Source organism: Corapipo altera, unplaced genomic scaffold, assembly GCF_003945725.1.
Source record: "Corapipo altera isolate COAL_440 unplaced genomic scaffold, ASM394572v1 63, whole genome shotgun sequence".
Lineage (NCBI taxonomy): Eukaryota > Metazoa > Chordata > Aves > Passeriformes > Pipridae > Corapipo > Corapipo altera.
This window is the reverse complement of record NW_020884928.1, coordinates 3,760,133-3,780,944: the sequence shown is the minus strand read 5'-3', so window position 1 is coordinate 3,780,944 and position 20,812 is coordinate 3,760,133. Positions and strand designations below refer to the sequence as shown.

The 20,812-nt window shown below is 36.1% G+C and overlaps 1 protein-coding gene across 6 annotated transcripts in view; it reads left to right on the top strand.

The window, feature by feature from the left end:
• Positions 1–2,151: 2,151 nt before the first annotated feature.
• SLC39A12 (solute carrier family 39 member 12) overlaps positions 2,152–20,812 on the top strand; it is a 33,995-nt gene continuing 15,334 nt past the window's right edge. For 2 of the 6 annotated variants that reach the window (XM_027658808.1, XM_027658806.1), the window contains exons 1-7: positions 2,152–2,332; positions 3,425–3,777; positions 7,720–8,001; positions 10,491–10,698; positions 12,091–12,293; positions 16,148–16,319; positions 18,948–19,120. In XM_027658808.1, the coding sequence (XP_027514609.1) occupies positions 3,508–3,777; positions 7,720–8,001; positions 10,491–10,698; positions 12,091–12,293; positions 16,148–16,319; positions 18,948–19,120 (1,308 nt within the window). In that variant the 5' untranslated portion in view covers positions 2,152–2,332; positions 3,425–3,507. Of the gene's footprint in view, positions 2,333–3,424; positions 3,821–7,719; positions 8,002–10,490; positions 10,699–12,090; positions 12,294–16,147; positions 16,320–18,947; positions 19,121–20,812 lie in introns of those variants that run through there. The other 4 variants (XM_027658807.1, XM_027658811.1, XM_027658809.1 and 1 more) reach the window with 4 other exon arrangements.

The following is a 20,812-nucleotide window of genomic DNA, read 5'->3' as shown; positions in this document are numbered from 1 at the left end:
CATGCATATTATCATTCTACACTAAATGGAGAGTCTCTGGCTTAGCTTATGAGCATTGTGCATGAACTTTATTAAAATGCACCAAAAGACATGCAATAAAATTTGAGCCAAAACGGTAAAGTCTAATAACACGAGACAACATTAATAGTGATAGGTGCTTTGGGAGGTTTTAAGACATTAAACTGTACCAGTGATTTATTTCTGTGTGTGTATCTTAGCAAACTTCTAATGGGCATCTAACTACACAGATCAGTTATTATTGCTGTCCCATTTTATCAGTTGACACAGCTTCAGGATGGGTAGCTAGCAGGGAAATAATGCTGCTACTGAAGTGTTTGAAAAAAGGACTTAGCGATTGATGCCAGCAATTACTTCAAAAGTAGTAATCCAAGTGCTGTATAGACAGAAAAATCCTTTGATGACAATGGCATGACTGAAATCACAGTGTCAAGGGTAAAAGCAGAAACTGAGCCTTGAGTCACCATCAGTGATTTCGCCACCACTGAGAAATTCATTTCCAAGCCAGAGAAGGCTTGCAACACTTAGTCATAAAAAGGGAAGTGAATTCTCCTTTCTCCTTTGAATCAACTGTAATAGCATGTATCAAATATTATCTGTTACATTTTAATGTACTGATTGTTTCCTTTTTTTTACCATCAGTCTGTAATATAAATGCTAAAGTTGTAGCCATTATTATTATGTAAATCTCTCAGCAGCTTTCAATAGCTATAAATCATCAAATGTGTTTTTAAATGTTAGCTTCTCTCAGTAAACTGAAACAGCTCTCCCACTGTTTGTACACTTTAATTGGATGGAATGAATTCTTAGTTTCAATTTCTAATTATATACAAACCACCAAATTATATACAGATAAACCTATTTTATGTTTATTTGGAAATTGAGCAATCCCCAGAATTAAATGCTGGAAGCTATTCCTCCATTATCTCAGGAATTATTTTTATTAGTAGAAGAAATCTGGACCTGGTAAGCTTTTTTTGATAGAGCATATTATTTAATAGCCAGAGAACATGCATACTATCATGTGTTTCTTCTTTTCAGTCTTTCATATAAAAATAAATTTTTATATAAAAAATTCTGTAATTCTCATTTGCATAAAGTTGCATAATTAGCAATGTTAGTTTGATAAATATAGTTTGTAATTTATGAAGTAAAATAAAAGACTATTTAATCATAGGACTGATTTTTAAAATATTCAGCCTTGATCACACGAGAATTTGTGCATACTTCTATGCAGTTGTACTTTGTATTTTTGAGAACATTTCTGTACATTTTTCTCTTCCTTCAAGCTGGTGTTAACAGTTTAATTTTTTTATAGTCAGTATCCATTGTCAGTTCTCAGGCTGTTCCCTTTGAGCTCACCACCTTATAGGAGATATTACATACATTTTAGGACCCAGGATTTTTTTGTCAATCTAGATTTAAAGAGAATTATGGTGTTTCTATTACTACAAGCTTTCTGCTTCACAGGATTTTTTGAGCCAGCTGAGCTGATAGTCCTTCATAACATCACTGAAGGTTTGGAAGGTGGGAGAATGAAATGACTGGTGTACCTGTCATTGGGGAAATCTGTCAACCGTGACAGTTTTCACTAACTTCCAGTGCAATGATATTGTAATGGCATGGTGAGGTAAATGCCAACATTGTAACAGCATCCCTCTGGAAAATCTGAGTGGGTGAAAGAAATTTTTTTTCACCACAGTCTGAGCTATCCCATTTTTTTAGTTAGTGCAAATGCAGCACAGAATAAGTGGGGATGAAAGAGACTGTTCTCTACAGGCAGTGTTTTACAAACAAGAAATATAATTTTTCTGTGGAGGTGCTTGAAAAGATTTCTATTCTACTCTGTTCTCGTATTTTCAAAAAGTAGTAATATTTTAAGAAAAAAAGAAATTTGGGGTTGTTGTAGATTTGATCAGATAATTTAGTAGCCTAGAGAACAGTTGAGTGCTTGCATGTATTATTCACCGTAATGAAATACATTCTTTCATAATTTTATACATCTTGCATTGCTAAAATACTGTTTACATAAAATGATAACTACTAAAATATGTGAAATACCTTCAACAGTGCGATGCTTAGAATTTGCCAAGAAGAACATGTACTAATTCCTATCCACCTCCATTGTTACCTTAAGAGCAGCTCTCTCCATAGCAACTGAAAACTTTTCAAGGCAGCAATAAACTAATCCTCTCCAACTTCCAGAGCACCATCAAGGAATTTTAAAAACATTGGACTTCCAGCAGCTAAATACTTCTGAGGATTCAGAAGGCCACAAAGCTAGATACACGAACATTCTTTTTCCCTTCAGAAGGTAAGAAAATAACATTTAGAAATAAATGCTTGTAACATCCTTGTAACAATGATACATGTTCCTAACTGCTAACAGTAAAATATATCTAAAGACCAAAGGATTTCCTAACATTTAACCTTTATCTGAGTGAATGCGCATTTGAATTCAGTCGTTCTTTTTCATTTTAAATACTTTGTTAGCAGGGGTTCCTTAAAAATAAGACACACGTCTTATGTTGCAGATAGAAGAAACTGAATGTATGTGTAGCTGTTTAGCACATGTGCATTATTATCTGGGTATGTATGTCACTGCCAGTATATGCCCATCAATAAAATCAAAACCTCTGTGGAAAACAGAGGTGAAACTCATTTTTCTTGTGATTAGACACTGAGATAGATTATTGTTAAAGCAGAGGTGGTGGTTTATTAGGGAGGATAGTGACAAGACAGATTTGTAGCACAAAACGTCTTTTGCACCTAGAGTTAACAAGTTAAACTTGTTGCTTGGGGTGTGTTTACTCACTGAGTTCTTTGAGTGAAACTAAGACCTCAGCTTCGTAACTCTTTCATCTGATCATAAAACATGACTAATTTTTAAGTATGTCCTGTTCATTCTTGTTTTGTGCTGTATACCAAAACATTGGTAAAGTGTTTTGAAAATATAACCTGCTCTCTATCATTGCTATATAACATAATTACTGAACATTCATATCAGTATTACACTAGTAATATTTATTTACAGCTATTTTTGCTACTAGAAACTTGTTTCATAATGGAATGAAACTGAAAGCAATGGTATTTTCCTGTTCTTACCAAAAGGAATTATTAATGAATACAGAAACATAACTAAAGTGAAAGACATACACTTTATTTTTAAGAGGAGGGAAGGGCACTTTCAGACAACCTCTTGTTGGTAATTCTACAGAAGTTTTAAGGCCATGGTTATCTTAGTTTCCTGCTGTTCCGTGCTGTAAAGCCCTTACAGGCTCCCTGTTGTTCAAAAACAGCTTGTCACTGCAAATCAGCTTAGCCGACCAATTAATAAATCCTTTCAAACATATTGCATTCACACTAATTAAAGGGTTGGGGTTTCTTTTTCCTCTTTACCATTCAGATTCCTCAGGTTTCCAGTTTAAGCTCTGAAGTGCAAACAACAATCCAACATTCAGTGCAGATCCCTGCCTGCAAGAAGAGGAGATGTGTTTTCTGACCAAGCATTCAGCTCTTGGGGTGGTATGTTCTGCTTTCATATTCAGCGTGCTCATTGCTGAAGGACAGCCTGGGGAAGAGCATGGGCAGGATGGCAGCTATGCTCCCAGCAGAGGCTATCTGATGGAAGCTTTACGCGTTCTTTCAGCTGAAAGCACTGAGCTCCACATGAACCATTCACGAGAACTGGTCAAAATGTTACTGGAGAGAGCTGAATGCCCACAGCGGATTTATGGCATGCAAGAGGATTGTAATATGGTTAGTGCTTCAATTAATGAGGGATATCTTTACAGCATCGTCAGTGAGTTGTAACATTATTTATTAGAGTGATACAGTCCTGAATACAGAATCTAAACATGTAAAAATCTTGTTGTTGCAGAAAGAAAAAAAATGTCCCTGCTTTTTTTAATTTTGAATTATTATTTATTACTTAAGCTCACGAAGAGATATTCCAAATATGACATGCATTCCTTAAAAATTCCAAGCTTCAGTCACATAACACTAATAGTTTTCCTTTAGAAGTTGTTAAATGTTTGTTTTCCAACCAAAATTTTTCTACTTTAATCTGATCTACCAGTAAAGCATGAGTCTCAATTTTAGGCACAAGATTTCCACCATGGAAAGACACAGGTAAACACTGGGGACCAGTTCTGCTTTTTTTTTTTTTTGCTTTTATTTCATAAAAATAAAACCCAGACAGGATTGTCTCAGATTTAAGTGCCACCTCACTGAATCATTCAAGATTTAGAGGAGGGTTTTGGTAAGCAGTTCAGGTCAAAGAAAATCAAAGGCAGAACAATGAATCTACAAATCCAAATTGAAACTGGAAATAGTCCAGGGTACAGTTTCACAGAAGGATTGGTTGTCTAGTTGAGTTGAGAATATTTGCAGAACTGATTCATGATTGAATGAAGAAAGGACAGACACAGTGCTAAGTGGGCAATTCGCTGAAAAGGACGACAAAGGGCTTGGTCAGTCTTGGCTTTCAATGACATTATTCTGGCTCTGGCACTGTTGTTCAGTGACCTACATACAGCAGAGTCTCACTTTATACCACAATAATGAGGGTGGTCATAAAGGTGAATGCTTTCATGAGGTACTATTCTCGGCAATCTGCCAAACCAATGAATTGGCGATCTTTTTATCCTATGCAGTAGAGAGCTACTTACTTGATTGACCTTTTCAATAAATGCTCCCGTTTCTCATATGAACCCAAATGTGAAATTTTGTACATAAGTAATGTAGATGCCTAAATGGATATATATTTTTTATGAAGGAGATTATGCACATATGGGCAAGAGATACGGATCAGATATGGACCCAGATCAAAAGCTGAGAATGTGTTAAACATGGGTCCTCCTAAATTTCACAAAACAGGATTCTAGTTTTTTGTTTGTCCTCTTTGTTTTTCTTCTCTTGCTTGGTATATTTTTTCCATATGTATTTGTGCTGTATTTGTGGAGAGTCTTCCCGCTATGACCTTGGATGGAAGAAATCTAAGGGAAACTTAGCTGGGACTTACTTTGGTCAGTGTGGCCACTCTCTTCAGGCTTCATCTTGGAAATTTCTCATGGGAAGAATTTGAGGGCTTTCACCATATGCAGTGCTCCTCAGTGTCGGCTGGGTCAGAAACACTGCACGCATCCTGTACTGCCAGTGTTTCTGTGTCAGTGCCACAGGAACACAGTTCTCTATAGGAAACCCATGAGAGAGACGTGGCATCTTCAGTCACATGGAGCCCACATGGCACTGTGCTGAAATCTTCCATGATGATTTAACAAGATTTGGTAAACCAAGACATCAAAAACTCTGCAAGAAGTGCTATCCTTCAATATCATCAAAATTTGAAACAGAATGCCCCACCTTAACTTGGAATTTTTGGGAATCACTAATTGATTTCAGATTCAACTTTCTCTTCTAAATCCAGAATTCTGTTTATACTATGACTTTGTTTTAAAAATTTTTTAATTATTATTTTTAATGATGTCTCTCATGGGCATTTAAAAGCAGTGAAATTTTAACACTTTTTTTAGACTTCTTTTGGTTTGTTTTTACATACTGGCCCCAAGACTCTTTGGCCAGAGCTGGCAGCTATTGAGTGGCGTCTGACACTTCTTTATCTCCTAAGCACACAGAAGTTATATATTTCTTGCATTGGTAAGACTATTTTTTCTGAACTTCTGGCCCTTTAAACAAAAGAAACTCAGAGTTCACTGCCCACGTTCTGGGCTTCTCTTTTATACCAAATAAGAATTTCTAAATCGAGGACATGCAGATGTTATTCCTCTAAAATATTAGTAGCAGAAAAAAACCCAACAAAACCAAACCACTGATGAACCAATTTATATCCTCTTAATATCTCTTCAAGAGTCACTCTCCATGGCTAGGCATATACTGTGGAGTAACTGCATCTTTTACAATGCACCTGCTTCCTTCCAATTAGCAATTTTCTTTTTAGTCATCTTCCTTGCAAGAGCAAACAATGGCTTCACTGATTACAATTTATCCTCACTGGATTTTGAAATCTTACAGAAATCTTTGAAAATCTTCCACTACATGCAGTGTGCTTATTGTACTCAGTGTTCATAAAGGCTGGTTGACTAACTTCAGGTCTTTGGGACAGAAAACAGAACAGCCATATTCCTCCTAGCCCAAATACTAATTCCCAGAGACATGCGTTAGAAAAAGTTAGAGTTACAGCCCTTGATAAGCATTGTAAGCAGGACGTAGCAGAGTATACTGCAATCTAGTTAATTTATGAGTATAAATAGTTAATTTAAATATTGATATCCACAGGGTTTTTCTTGGGATTTTTTTTAGACTCAGTATTTTGAGAATTTTTGTTAGAATTATTTATATTAAAAAGTCGCAGTTCTCTCAGTCCCTCCAAGGAACACTAGATTCTGAACACACCATTGTGTGTTTCATTGACCCAGCTTCAGTGCAGAAAAATGAACTAACATATAGGGTGAGCCACACTGACCAGCATAGCATGCTGGTAGCCACAAACAAGTTGTTCTGAAAAACTAGACTCTGTATGTATACATGAACTTATTAGAGTGCAGTGTTGATCCTTCAGTGGTACCTTCATATGTTGTAGTTTCTTCCCTGAAATGTACAGTTTGGCTACTCTACCGTAATGGTTGAGATTAGATGACACATCTATATCATGCTTGGAAAGGAGTCTGTTGGAAAAAAGCAGATAAACAGTGAATGACATTAATTACAGGATCTCTTCAAGGAAGATTCTTTATTCTGGAGTTCAGTATCTAATTTCTCATAGCCTAACATAGACCTCTATTAGTCTTCTTGTCTAATTTTAAAGACTAACTTGTTTATGAGCCAGCAAAAGTTTCTGGAAACTGTCTTTGTATTAAAAAAATGAGGTTTATGTAGACATATGTAAATATACATATGTATATATACATGTATTAAAAAATCTGTGCTCAGATAGAAAGTCTGGACAGGGTGAATACATAATCTCAGTGCCTTTTGAAATGTATTTGAAGAACTAAATTGTGTTGAGACCTTGTGCTGGCTCTCTGCACTGTATTGCATTGTTGCAGTTAACAGAATTCATTAAGAAAAACATAAAAATAACTGTGTGATTACAGGGTCAATTAATTCTTTCAACAGTGCATCAAATATCATGTAACTTCTGTTTACATACCCTGAGTTAACTATGGTTTTTATCTTACGATGTAGAATGCACAGATGAAAATATGAATAGCCTTACCTAATAACCCTTATCTTATATATTTATAACCAGAAGTATAATCTTTTGAAGCCAGTGGAAGGCTTTTAATCTCTACAATGATTGATCAGAGTTAGTCCTAATTTGTTGTGAGTCTTAAATCATCAAATCATTGAATCACAGAGTAGACTCATAGAATGATTTCTATTGGAAGGGACCTCAAACCCCCCTGCCATGACTAGGAGCACCTTCCACTGGACCAGGTTGCTCAAAGCCCCATTTCTGGGGTATTTCTTATAAACAAAAGTGTCACTGGACAAAAAACAGAGTGTGCTCTTGCAGCCACAGAACTGCAATGAATTACCTGTACCTTCTTCCTGCCATTCCATCAGCCTGCATCTGTGTAGTTGAATATAAAGGTTGATTTCTCCTTCCTAATTGTATTTGAAGATGCCTGGCAGTGTGTTACTTGAGTTGAATTTCCATTTATTTTTATTTCTTCACAGTGCCTTGAACCAGATGCTTTGTTGCTAGTAGCTGGAGGAGATTTAGACGACCATCTCAGTGAAGAAGTATTTGAAAGAATTTCTCTTATTCTTCTTTACCACATTCTTCATCGCAGAGATGTATGTTCTCCAGAACTCAGCTTGAATAATAAGGATTATAAATTTTACCTCCAGAGTATGCTTAGTTTAAGACATGATGAAGACTGTTATTATTTTTCACGGAATGAAACTGAAGATATTTTAGCTGCAGTAAGGCAACATTTTAAAACTTCTGAAACCCAGGTAAAGAAAACATAAGTAAATATAGTTTCATATTTACTACTGATATAATGCCTATATGTTAGTGCAGACATTGTGTCACTATTGTGGTCTGCCAGAAAACCGTAAATAACAATGTGAGAGCACAGGCTGAACACTGGTGTTTTGCTATACATGCTGTTTAATGTTAGCCTTTTCCTTGAGTTGCTTTTGGCTACCTAGCACTTCCACAGGGTCTGCTGAGACATGGCTAGGGAAATACTGCATATCAGGGACCATTCCCAATAGGTAATTTACATGCAGTTGACCAGCTCAAAGCAGATGGAAAAGAGCATAGCTGTGTAGATGCAAGATCTTGCACTTGACTCCAAGGACAGAAAATACTTTCGCATCTCTCAGTATTTTATAGTGCATATATATATATATATATATATATATATACACTAGCAGTGATTGTATTTAAATGGTATAAAGCAGAATAGCTCCACAACTGATTGGGCTGTACAGGAGAAGTAATGAATCATTATGCTATGATGAAATCCTTGCCAGGTTCTACACTTCCATGTCCATCCAAAGCAGGATGGAATAAGGAATCTATCCAAATGATGGTTTCCTTCAGTTGGAACACATACATTTGTGACTAATTATCTACCAGCACAGATATACCTTGTAGAAAGATTGATACAGATAAGCTTAAAGTTAAAAAAAAAAAAAAGAATACTGAGTATTTTCAGCTAAGATCATCCTTACTAGAGTCAGGAAACATGCAGTGAATTTTCTCATTGCTGTTTATTATTCCTTACCTCAAGTATTATTCCTTACCTCTAAAATAATAGAATAATATTTTATAGTTCAAAATCTAAGAAAAAATGTTTTCCTTGTCATGGGCAATAAAATAGCTTTTTGTCTGTTAAGATAACTCCTGAAGTGCAGATTGACCTCCTGTTTGTAGCCCCTTAGATCTGTTCATAATGTTAAGTTAAATTTCGTATACTACAAAGCTTGAATTTGTCCTTTTCTTTTTCATATAATTAGATTTTAACTTACATTATACTGTAGTAGAGTTTTCTGCACAAGCAGAAGATGGGTAGGAGTGCTGGCTGTGTCCAGAATATCGAGGGCCTCCAGTTCCTCTTTCTGTCTTCCTTATGTAAACATTTCCCATCATAAATTATTCATTGATCAGTACTTTTGTTTTTGAGTCTTGGTGAACGTGCTGATTTCCAAGAACTCCAATGGTATCTGAGCAACTCTAAACAGGCATCAGTGTGTATTTGGAATGTCAAGATAGAATAACAACCCAGAAAGTGCTTTACTGTGGATTCTGTTTGCTTATGCTGGCAGTATAATCAGTTGTCAAGCCTGTCCAGTAACTGAAACTTCACCACTCACTGACCTGAGGGAAAAGAGGGTTTTTTTATGAAAGGTACTCAAACCATAATAGCAGAATACTTAGAATCACAACACCTGAGTTATGAAAAAGGACCAATGATGCAGGATAGTAACAGAAGAAAATAATTTTTAGTGACTATGTGTTTTGGTTTCACAGAAAATATCCTCTTCTCATTCATAACACCTAATATCTTGTTTGAAATGAGGGATTAAATGTTGGGTTGGGGAAATTTTGATGTGTAATGAATAAACAGGAAAAGAAATGCCAGCCAACATCCTCTCTGCAGTGTTTATGGCCTACAGACAGAGAGATGAGTATGAATAAAATAAACGACTGCTATACTTGCTCATCTAGTTGTCTTTTTAGTTTAGTTAATATGAGTTAGAAAGAAATATTTTTTGCCTTTGTTGTATTGTTTTTGTATTCTTTCAAACCCCAACATGTGAAGTGGAAACAAACAAGAAAGGCAAAAATGGAAGAAAACAGGGATAAGTTTCCAGGTAATGGAGACAGACCTGCAGACATCCACACGCGTGGTTGTACACCACTGACTACTGTTCCTTTTTGGTCACCCACCAGACAAGTCACTCTTTATTTGCAAAATTATATCTTTCCATATTGTCCCCAGATAACTACTCCATAACAAAATATTGTTTCCACTTAATATATAGGGAACTAAAAACATTTAGAGAATACTCATTTTAGTTTAAGGTGAAGAATTAAGGTCTATATTATTTAAGTCAATTGCCTGTGCCTTAATGAAAATTCCTCCCTTTTCTACCACTTTCTGGAAGTAGATGCAGATGCAATTGAGGACACTGGAATAATAGAAATGGCATGAAAATAAGCGAAAATAACACTAACCACAAATAACCTGAATGAAGGACTGTACTTCTTACCCACTAGACACAGAATAAAAGTTCAGGATTTTTAATTCTATGTCTGTTTTCATGAAAATGCCCTTTGCTTCACTGTCCTGTTGTCAATTACAGCTTCAATCTTAATTTTTTCTACTCTGGCTCTCTGTGAAAATGTTCTCCCCAGTTTCTCCTCTTGTCACTCTGATTATTTAAATGAAGGTGACCAGGGCTGTCTTCATGCTGTTTTCTCCTGATTTCAGTGTGTTGATGTGAGCACTCTGGAGAAAAGTGCTGATATAACGGACAGAGATGGTGCCGATGAAAACACTCTTCCACGCCTGGCTGCTTTAATCATTACTCTGGCTCTCCAGGGAGTCTGCATGGGGAAAGCAAGTTTACCTTCCCCAGAATTCTTTATAAAATATATCTTCAGTTCTCTAAACAGTACCACTGAGCTCCAAGTGACAGGTAAGCTATTTATTAATCTCTAGTTGCCTTTTGTAACACACATTTTGTGTAAACTATCTTTAAATGCCTAAATGACTTTTTTGCACTTCATTTTAGGTCCTCATTTTAAAGTTGTTAAGTAGTCTCTTCTAAATTTAAAAACAAGGTTGGAAAAGAAACTCCTTATTTTGATAATTCTCAGAGAGGTATAAAGCAAATTGCTACTGAGATTATTACATTCTATTCAACATTACTTTATAACTGAATTGCACAGCATCGTCTGATCTACCCAAGAGAGCTCTGAGGGTGGCAATCTAGCTGTGAGGGTAGAGTTCACTGGGGTTTCATTTACATTGATTCTTTATGCAAATCTTCATACATTGCAGAACTCTTTTAGGGATAGATGGGATAATTCTTGTACGGTAGCCAGATTAGATGTTTTAGTAACTCACACCTCAGTGTAGATATACAGATCCGTTTGCTTAAGTAGCCAAAAAAAGTAGTCAAACATCTTATCAGAAGCCTTTTTGTAAGATTTGTTGTTAAGAGTATACCATTTATATTTTCTGATTAGCAACATTAAAGGATTATCACACAGAAACTTTCTTATTCTCACTGACCTAACCTCCTTTGAAATCAGTTTGTGGACTGCTTTCGTTTCTAATGGACAAACTAAGATTTACAGAAACTATCACTATGGTTTCATTTGAAAATGAGGGAGTAAGGGAGGTGATAAGTAAGATAAGATAAGGTATGCCCCCTCAAATAACCAAGAATTTCATCACCAGAAGCACCCCTTGCATTCAAGCTATGTCATGGAGTACATCCCTGCATTATCTCAGGTTTGGATTAGGGATCTTGACTCCCTCCTTCCTATTTCAGTGCTATGAGCAGGCATGCTTCTTGATTAACCAAAGAAGAGTGAAAATCTGCTGTCCTGTGTTCCACCTCTGAAATACAAGAGCAGCACAGTGTCCTGAAGATTGATTTCAGGACACCCTATAAAGGATCTGTCTTCTGTTCTGAATACCTGGCCATGATGACTTAGTGTGGAGTTCCATTTACACAGGAAAATTTTAAGAACAGTGAAGTTCTTTAGCCATAACTAGATAACTTTCTAAGTGATTGATGATTAAATGAAAGATGAATTGTCTTTCAGTCCCATCTGTTTTCTTCTGAGACAGTCATAGGCAAAACATCTGAGTGGGGCATGTAAAACAAGAAAGGCTGAGTATCTAGGTGTCTTCAACTTCTAGAGTTGTTAAGCCTCCAGTACCAAACTGAGAAAAGAGTATTAAAATGAGGAATAGAATTAATGTTGTATCTAACAAAATTTTAATAATTATTTTTGGTTTTGTCTTTTAAATGTGTGTTTTCCCATGGTAACGTATCTGTTTTCTAATGAATTACTAGAACTAGAACAACTACTAAATGTGCTTACAGCCAAAAAGACCTGCACTGTAAATGGACAATTCCACAGTCACAAAAGAAGACGTTACGGTACGGCAATCAGAGATACTGGAAGAAAAAATAGTCCATTCAAAGGAAACCATACAAAAGGAGATTCTCTGAAAGGCTATTTTGAAGATCGTGAAAGGAACACAGATTGGGACCAGGTTAATTTGTTTTTCTGTTATTATGGTATTGGTCACAGAATTTCAGTGACAAAAGTTCAAATGGTTTTGCAAACAGTACATAACTTCTGAGGTAAAATGTATTCGTTTCAAAAAGTCATGTTGATACTGATGGAAATATATTTTTATATAGTTATATTTGTTTAAATATTAATTGGGGAAAGAACTTTATGGATGTTTACCATGTGATTAATGTCGCTGGGAAGGGCTAACAGAATAGTTACAGATGACTGTAGTAACATGACTTCAATGTTTTCACACAATTATTAGAGATTTCTTGTGTTCTTATGTCATAGAGCTTCTAGGCCCCCTTAAATGACCTGGTAGAAAGAAGGGTTGTTTTGTACTAAGGAAAAAAAAGTAAATTATTTCTATGAAAGTTGCTTTTAAAAGCCTTCTGTAAACTGAAGATTGGGCATTTCCAAACTCTTTTAATACCCGTCTATGGACTCCAGAAGGTTTCTTTAGAAAGTAGAGAGTCTGTAAGACAGAGTCCTAGCTACTACCCAGTATCCTCTTTGAGGACTTTGAAGGCTCAGTGCAGGTGAATATATCCTTATCCTAAGAATTTAAAAATAAATTGTGTATATTTTTATGTATACATTTGAAATACATACTTCAAAGGACACATTTCTATTAATTTCAATTTTTTGCAATTTACATTAACTCAATGACAATGTTCATTCTCCATTTAGGAGAATGAGTGATGTGCAATTGACTTTTGCTGTGTGGTCATTGTATGATGTGGAACTGAGACAAATTGCATCTGGTTAAATGCCATTCAGATAGATATTTATCTGTGTCATTTTATGGAATGTGAAATGCATACTCTATCAATAGATTTCTTTATTTCCTGCTGCCCACAAAAAAGAATCATGCTGATCATCATGATGAGGCTTTTAATGGTGTCTCAAAATAACTTTAAATTGAGGTCATTTTAAATATGTTTCATATGAATTTTAAACTAGGAAGGACAGAAATCAGTTGTGACACTGTAAAAGAAGAAAAATTACAATAGAAGAATTTATGAACCTCAGTTTTTGATTTCTTGAACTTCTGATACTGACTGTAGCTCAAAAGATAAGTATCTAGGGGAGTTATCTGAGCAGTCAGCTGAGAGCCAAGTATTCTGTATATATGAAAAAAAAATCACTAAGAAACAACTGGAGAGAAGATAATTACTCTTCTATATTAATTCCTAGATTCTCTGGGGTTTTTTTCCATTCCTCTTCTTTCTAACTATGTCTGTTTTCCTTGACATATTTCATTAAAACTCTTTACGTTTCACTGTTGTGTTGCTAATTTTGTCCCATGTTTTCTGCACTTATCATAGTGGTTGTGCTCTGTTAGTGACAGATTCTGCTACATACAAGGAATTTGCTTGTTTATGGCTTGTGTTTGCTAACTACATTAAGATCTGTAATCTAATTTTTAGATAGGAATCATTATTTGAAACATTATCGCAGGAAAAATGTCATTGCTTTCTTTTTAAGTCATCATTGTCTCTACATTTAAAAAATGTGTATAATACAAGAAAGTAGCAGGTGATCTAATAAGACAAATGATCTTAAATTCCATTAAACCGTGTCACAATATCTGTATTCCTTTACTATTTCTCATTAAACAAACATGAATTTTGCAAACCAAAATCATCCATCCATTCAGTTTTTCACATGAAAATATGCAAAGTTTATTTACTTGTTTCTTCAGTACCATCCTCCAGGAGTACACACATAGTTGCTTTACTAACGGAGACTTAGTGCTCTGCCTCTCTATGTTAGAAAGCTTAAAAGGCTGGGGCTTGCAAGTGATAGTGAACGGTGCTGCATCCAGTTGGCAGCTGGTCACAAGTGGTCACAAGTGTCCCCCAGGGACAATTCATGCAGCCCAGTGTCCAGTTAGTGGTCATTGCCACCAGGGCACACTGGTGGCTCATGTTCAAGCCATCTGTCAGAACCCACCCCAAGGGCTTTTTCTATAAACCTACCTTCCTTCTGGTCAGTTTTCCCCAGCCTTCATTGACGCATGGGGTTATTCTGTTTGAAGCACCGTAAATTTGTCTTGGCTGATCTTCATGAAGGTCTTGTCAGCCCATTTCTTTGGCTTGTCAAGAAACCTCTAAACAGTAGCCATGCCAGTCAGCATACAATTAGTTGTCCAGTTGGATTTCAGTTGTCGGTGCTATCTGGTGCACTCTGCTCCATCACTCAACTTGTTAGTGAAGGTGTTAAATAATATTATTCCTATTGTGACTGGTCAGCAATGATGCTCATAATCAACCAACAACTTGATAACCACCAACTTGATACCAGATGTTGATGTTCCCTACTTCTAGCATCAAAACTTCTGCCTAGAATAGGCAAAATTAAGGTCTTTTCCAATATGGTAGCTCCTTCATTGTCTTCATGCTCTCCTTTGGCTTGAAGGCAGAACACAGTAGGTCCAGGTGACAAAATCATCCGTTATCTTGAAGACTTTAATGTGGTTTTCAGAATAAATTTATCAGTGCTCGATTAATTCAGCTTCTTAGTGAACTTTAAGGCATATTTTACTTCACTAATGGATAAACAAAGGAAGGAAGGTGTTGGGTTTTAACTGGGTTATTTAAAAGTAACTATATTTAACAACTTTTTTTTAAAATTAATTTAAATAGCAATTTTATTTCAAAAGAAGCTTAAGCTTCAGTGATTAGAAAAAAAGTATTTAGTAATCCCTTGATTCTCAGATGTAGACCAATTTAAATGAAAGAAAAATATATTTTTCTAAATTGAATCACAACTCATCAGATGAGATTGAGAAATGAAGATTATTCCTTTAAGTAAGATAACATATTTGACCTGGACTCCTCTAAAAGCGTTTACAGAAATTTCCACTAGAAGTGTGTTCTAGTGCTAACTGGTCATGTTTTTACTAGAAGTTTTATCCTGGAGGTGGAAAAGCAATTCTTCATGAAAATTTGTCGAAATATAAAGGTTCCTAAGAAAAAGATCCTTCTTTTGACAAAGAGATATTCCAAACAAGAACAAAAAGCAGCTTGAATTTTGAAGTACCTCTAATAATACAATTATTAAACAATTTTTAGACCAGATTTAGACTATATAACATCTAGTTTGCTGACCTTAAAGTGACATGCCATTATTTAAAGAATTAAAAACCTCCAATGTATTTCCACATCTTACTGAAGATCCAGCACAAGAACAAATCTAAGTATTGCTTTTGATGTAGTATCTTATATTAATAGCACTATTATTGCAAACAATGAAGTTTTACATTAATGACTAAGACTATGATTTGTGTTAACATTAAAAAGAGGGTGGTTGGGCACTGGAACAGGCTGCCCAGGGAAGTGGTCACAGCATCAAGCCTGGCAGAGTTCAAGAGGTGTTTGAATGATACTCTCAGGCACATGGTGTGACTCTTGGGGATGGTCCTGTACAGGGCTAAGGATTGGACTTAATGATCCTTGTGGGTCCCTTCCAACTCAGCATATTCTGTGATATTCTGTAAAATATTTTTCTTAGCACATATGACAATAAAATGTTGAGAGATATTATTTTATCAGATCCTTATGATATTAACCAGCTTCCATAGAAATTGTCCTGCTTCATTCCAAAGACTCCGGTCTTTCTGAAATATATAGTAGCATCAAATTTAATTGAAAAAAAAATGGAATTAATTGAAGTAATTAAACTAATTTAATAAAAAAAGAGTATATAAACCCCAAGTTTTTTCTAGGTTGTACCACCCTGTGTTCCTCTAAGATTCCATATTTAACCTCAACATTAAATGCAGGTACATGCAACATGTTCAGTAACTCTGTATACTCTTCTACAAAGGTTTGTTTCTCTGCCAATGAACTTGTGAAGATATTTTTGAAAAATGGTTCTTCCTCCATTTCCAAGGACCACTTCAAGCAAATCAGTCCAGCTATCATTCAGCAACTTTTAAGTTGTTCATGTCAGCTTCCTGACTTCAAGCAGACAAGACTTCCACCAACAACTGTGGAAAGTGAGTTATGTTATTGTTAAAAAAGTATTGCTTAAATTTGGATAAAGAGGTGCAGGGACAACTTCTGGAGACATTTCATTCATTAATAAACCAAAACATGAGGAGATTTATGCACTCTGTAATTTATGCACTTTATAACTTCATAGCATACATCTCAGATAGTAGTACTATATTGAAAAGTACGGGGATTCAACTGTCTTAATTTTATATTAGATGGAATTCTATTTCATTATGTAAGGTTTTAAGCTTTATTCTCTCCATTTGGGGACTACTTGATGTTGGCAGCAGGTGGGCCATAACAGGCCCTCATCTGTGGGTTGCTGGGCAGTAAGGACTTGTTTTGTGAATTTTTTACCAGATTTATATTGGAATCATTGCATTGCTTACATGTATAGCCTCAAGGTTACATTGCCTGGCATTTTATACCATGATGTGGCAAATCCTCAATATAGATAAGTTCTGCATGAATGTTACTGGTTTTTCACGTAGTTTACAGCAGAGAAGCTTTGAGAATGTTACTGTGGGGAGGAAAATATCCAGAAGAGCAGTAACAGGGCAGCAGGACTTGTGTAATAGAGCTGGAATAAGAACTGAGTTAGAGTATAATCAGATTGTTTCCAGTCACAGTTGTAGCCCTCACGTCACAACTTCCAGTGATTTCTGCCCCATCTCTTCCGTTGATTCCACTTCTCCTGTAATCAACCCTCACTCTATCTTATAAAAAAAAATCTAAATCTGATATGACTTAAAAGCTTCTTAATGTGTTGTTATTTGGTTGTTTTTTTTTTTACTTTAAACCAGCAATATCTGGGAAGTGGTTACAAACCAAGGTGTGCTGGTGTATTAGAGGGGACATTAATTTTGGTAGTCAGGAATGAACAAAAAGGAAAGGGCATCTAACCATAATCACCTGCATCTAGAGCAGCACTTTTTAGCCTACAAATCTATGTTTTAATACCTACATCTTTTAGGAGCTATTAAACTTTCTCCATGGCCTGTTGGCCAACGATCCTTATGGAACAGCATATAAATTAAAAAACCATGGAAGGACTGTCATGGATATTCCAATAATGGTTATAGGAGAAAAAAACATACAGAATAGGAAAAATCATTATGGGTCTTAAACAGGCAGCAGTCCTTTCTAATGAATTCTCTCTTCTCATTACCTGAACACTTTGCAGTCTTTACTGCTTTGATCTTTTCCATGCTACAGAGATATGACCCTTTTTGAGATCGGGAATCAAGAGAAAAAGAAAGAAAAGAAAGGAATTTAATCATGTCAAATGCAAGGTTGATGAAAAATTCACCTTGAAAGTAGGATCCTTCCAAGTTTAAAGCCATCAGCCTAATCAATGATATTTTAGTGATCTCATAAATGTGAGAGATGAGAAAAACTGAACTATTCAAGTGCATAATGGAATTAATAAGAGCCTTTACTGCAGCCCTTTTCCTCTGCTTTTTGACAAAGGAAGGTTTTCATGACCACAGGAACATTTCTGCTGTCTTGATACAGATAAAGAACTCCATGTTTGACCTATGTGTGACCTAGTGACCTGAGCACGGGCTCATTAATTTTATTCTCAGTTCTATTTTACTGACAGGCTGTGCTGTTTTGACTAAGTCACCAAGGCCTGACCTTCCATAAATGTGTACTATACCCTGTATTTGGATTTGCAGTCTGTGAAATTTACTGTCTGATTTTATGAGGTGCTGAGCACTTGCAGTGCTTTTAAAGTGTGAAACATTAAGTGACAGTTTTGAATATTTTGGCATTAGTTCCTTTATGTGTGTTTCTCTTCACTGTTTTACCTCCATCATAAGATTTCATACAGATTAATCAGGATTTATGTTGTGCAAAAGGTTGGAAATGTGAGTGGTGTGTAACTGAAGAATTATGAGTAACCTTCAAAAAAATCCCAGTAACCTCAGAAAAATAAGTTGGTAGTCCTGATGTGGTAACTGAAGGGATATATGTCCACAGCAGATTTGTAAATGTAATTTGGACCAAAATGTTTATGCTTAGAACCTAAATTAGATCCCTACATCCATCTGAGGTTTTACAGCTTGGTTTGTTTACAAAAAAATAGAGAGTGATAAAACCCAAGAGAAACAAGTGACACACAACACAATTGTTCACCATCTGCTGATTGATGCCCAGCCCATCCATGAGCAGCAATCATCCCCTCCCAGCCAACTCCCCCAGTTTATATACTGGGCACGACATTCTGTGGTATGGAATAACCCTTTGGCCAGTTCATGTCATCTGTCCTGGTTGTGCTCCCCCCAGCTTCTTCTGCCCCTCCTCACTGGCAGAGCATGAGACACTGAAAAGTCCTTGACTTGAGGTAAGCACTACTTAGCAACAACCAAAACATGAATGTGTTATCAACATTATTCTTGTACTGAATCTACAACACTGCACTCTACCAGTTTCTAGGAAAATTAACTCAATCCCAGCTGAAATTAGACAGTGGAACAATGAATCACTTCTCCTGTGTGCTTGTGCATAGAGGTGTCAAAACACACCCTCAAAACCAATTACAAATGCAAAACAAATACTCAAACACAAATACAAATACTGGATGATTAAAGTCGCCCTTGTTTTGTTTTATTTGTTTTCCCCTACAGAATATGGTTACAGCACTGTTGCTGTTTTACTTATTACTATTGGATCTATGTTTGGTACAACTCTCATTTTATTTAACTCCTGTCAAGAAATCTATACACTCGTTTTACAGCTGTTTGTCGGTTTGGCTGTTGGAACCCTTTCTGGAGATGCATTGCTACATCTTATTCCTCAGGTAAGTCATAGACACTTCAGTGCTTTTAAAATGTTGACACATATGCGTGTGTGCATGTACACACAGAAAAGTTTTATTTAAACCTGGATAATGCTCATCTGTTTATAAATAAACTTCCCATTAAATCTACCCAGCACTCCAGTTACATTTGCACTCTGTAGTTCAGAGAGACGTTACAAGTAGTAAGAAGCTGAAATCTATGAATGATGAATTCAAAGAAAATAAGGCTCCTGTTTTCAAAACAAACTTTTCAGAAACCCCACAAGTCCTGTGCAAGACAAGTTTCTAGATGTGTATTAATTTCTTTCATGAGGCATATTCTGTAACAGGTCTCAAGAGAAATTTTTCAAGGGTTGTATGAGGCATCCACAGTCCCCTCCACATGTTTTTCCAGAGAACCAAGAGCTGTCAGCCTATAAGTGTAATAAAATTGGTGCTATGATGTTGTCCTAAATTCATAGAATAAATTTTAAGAACAGGATAGCATGCAAAACAGAACCAAATTTTCCATTGTGTATTCATTTACTTTTGACTGAGTCTCCTCTGATATGACACATGTTATGAGTAGAATTCTAGTGGTTGCAGAAAGAGAACTTCACAGCTTCACTTGAGATTCTGGTCAAAATATTCTTTGTACTCAATGCATCATCTCTGGAAGCAAAACTGGGAGAATGATTTAAGGAAGGCAGTTCTCAGCGAACATGACAGAAATGCATTTATTTCGGAAACACCTTCAGAGTGTGAAAGTATTCTCTTTCACCAGTTTTAAGTGATGTATCCAGAGCCTTTAAAGACCTCACTTTCAGAGCAAAGGGAGGGCTGCCGTGCTGTGCCACTGGGGAAAAAATGGAAGTACACCCACCGGTAGAAATGGATTTATGCATTAGTTATGCATTAATAAATTATGTATTGTTTTCATAGAATCACAGAATAGTTAGGGTTGGAAGGGACCTCTGTAGATCACCTAGTCCAACCTCCTGCCGAGGCAGGGTCACCTAGAGCAGATGACACAGGATCGCATCCAAGTGGGTTTTGAATGTCTCCAGAGAGGGAGACTCCACGACCTCTCCAGGCAGCCTGTTCCAGTGCTTTGCCACCTCAGTGTAAAGGAGTTCTTACTTGTGTTGATGTGGAGCTTCTTGTGTTTTAGTTTATGGCCATTACTCCTTGTCCTGTTGCTGGGCACCACTGAAAAGAATCTGGCACTGTGTCTTGGCGCCAGCCTTTGAGATATTTGTATGTATTGAGGAGATCCTCTCTTAGATCTAGATCTAAGAGATCTAAATCCTTCTCTAGATTACAGAGGCCCAGCTCCCCCAGTCTCACCTCATAAGAGAGGTGCTCCTGATCCCTTATCATCTTTGTGGCCCTCTGCTCGACCCTCTCCAGTAGCTCCTTGTCTGTTTTCAATATGAAACTTACATATTAAGATGATGCAAGTTATTTTTTATAGACTTTATAGACAATGTACTCCAAATGAGGTATATATATATACACACACACACACACATACATAAAGGGCAATTTCATAAAACATAATGTTATTTCCATCACTGAGAGATTAAGTATAGCAGAGTCTACTAATAATTAATTTCATTATCTATTATTCAGAGGATTAGCTCAAAACACAATTTAAATCTGAAAGAACTGAGGGAAGAGAATTTTCGAGAATAAATTGAATTAACACATTGT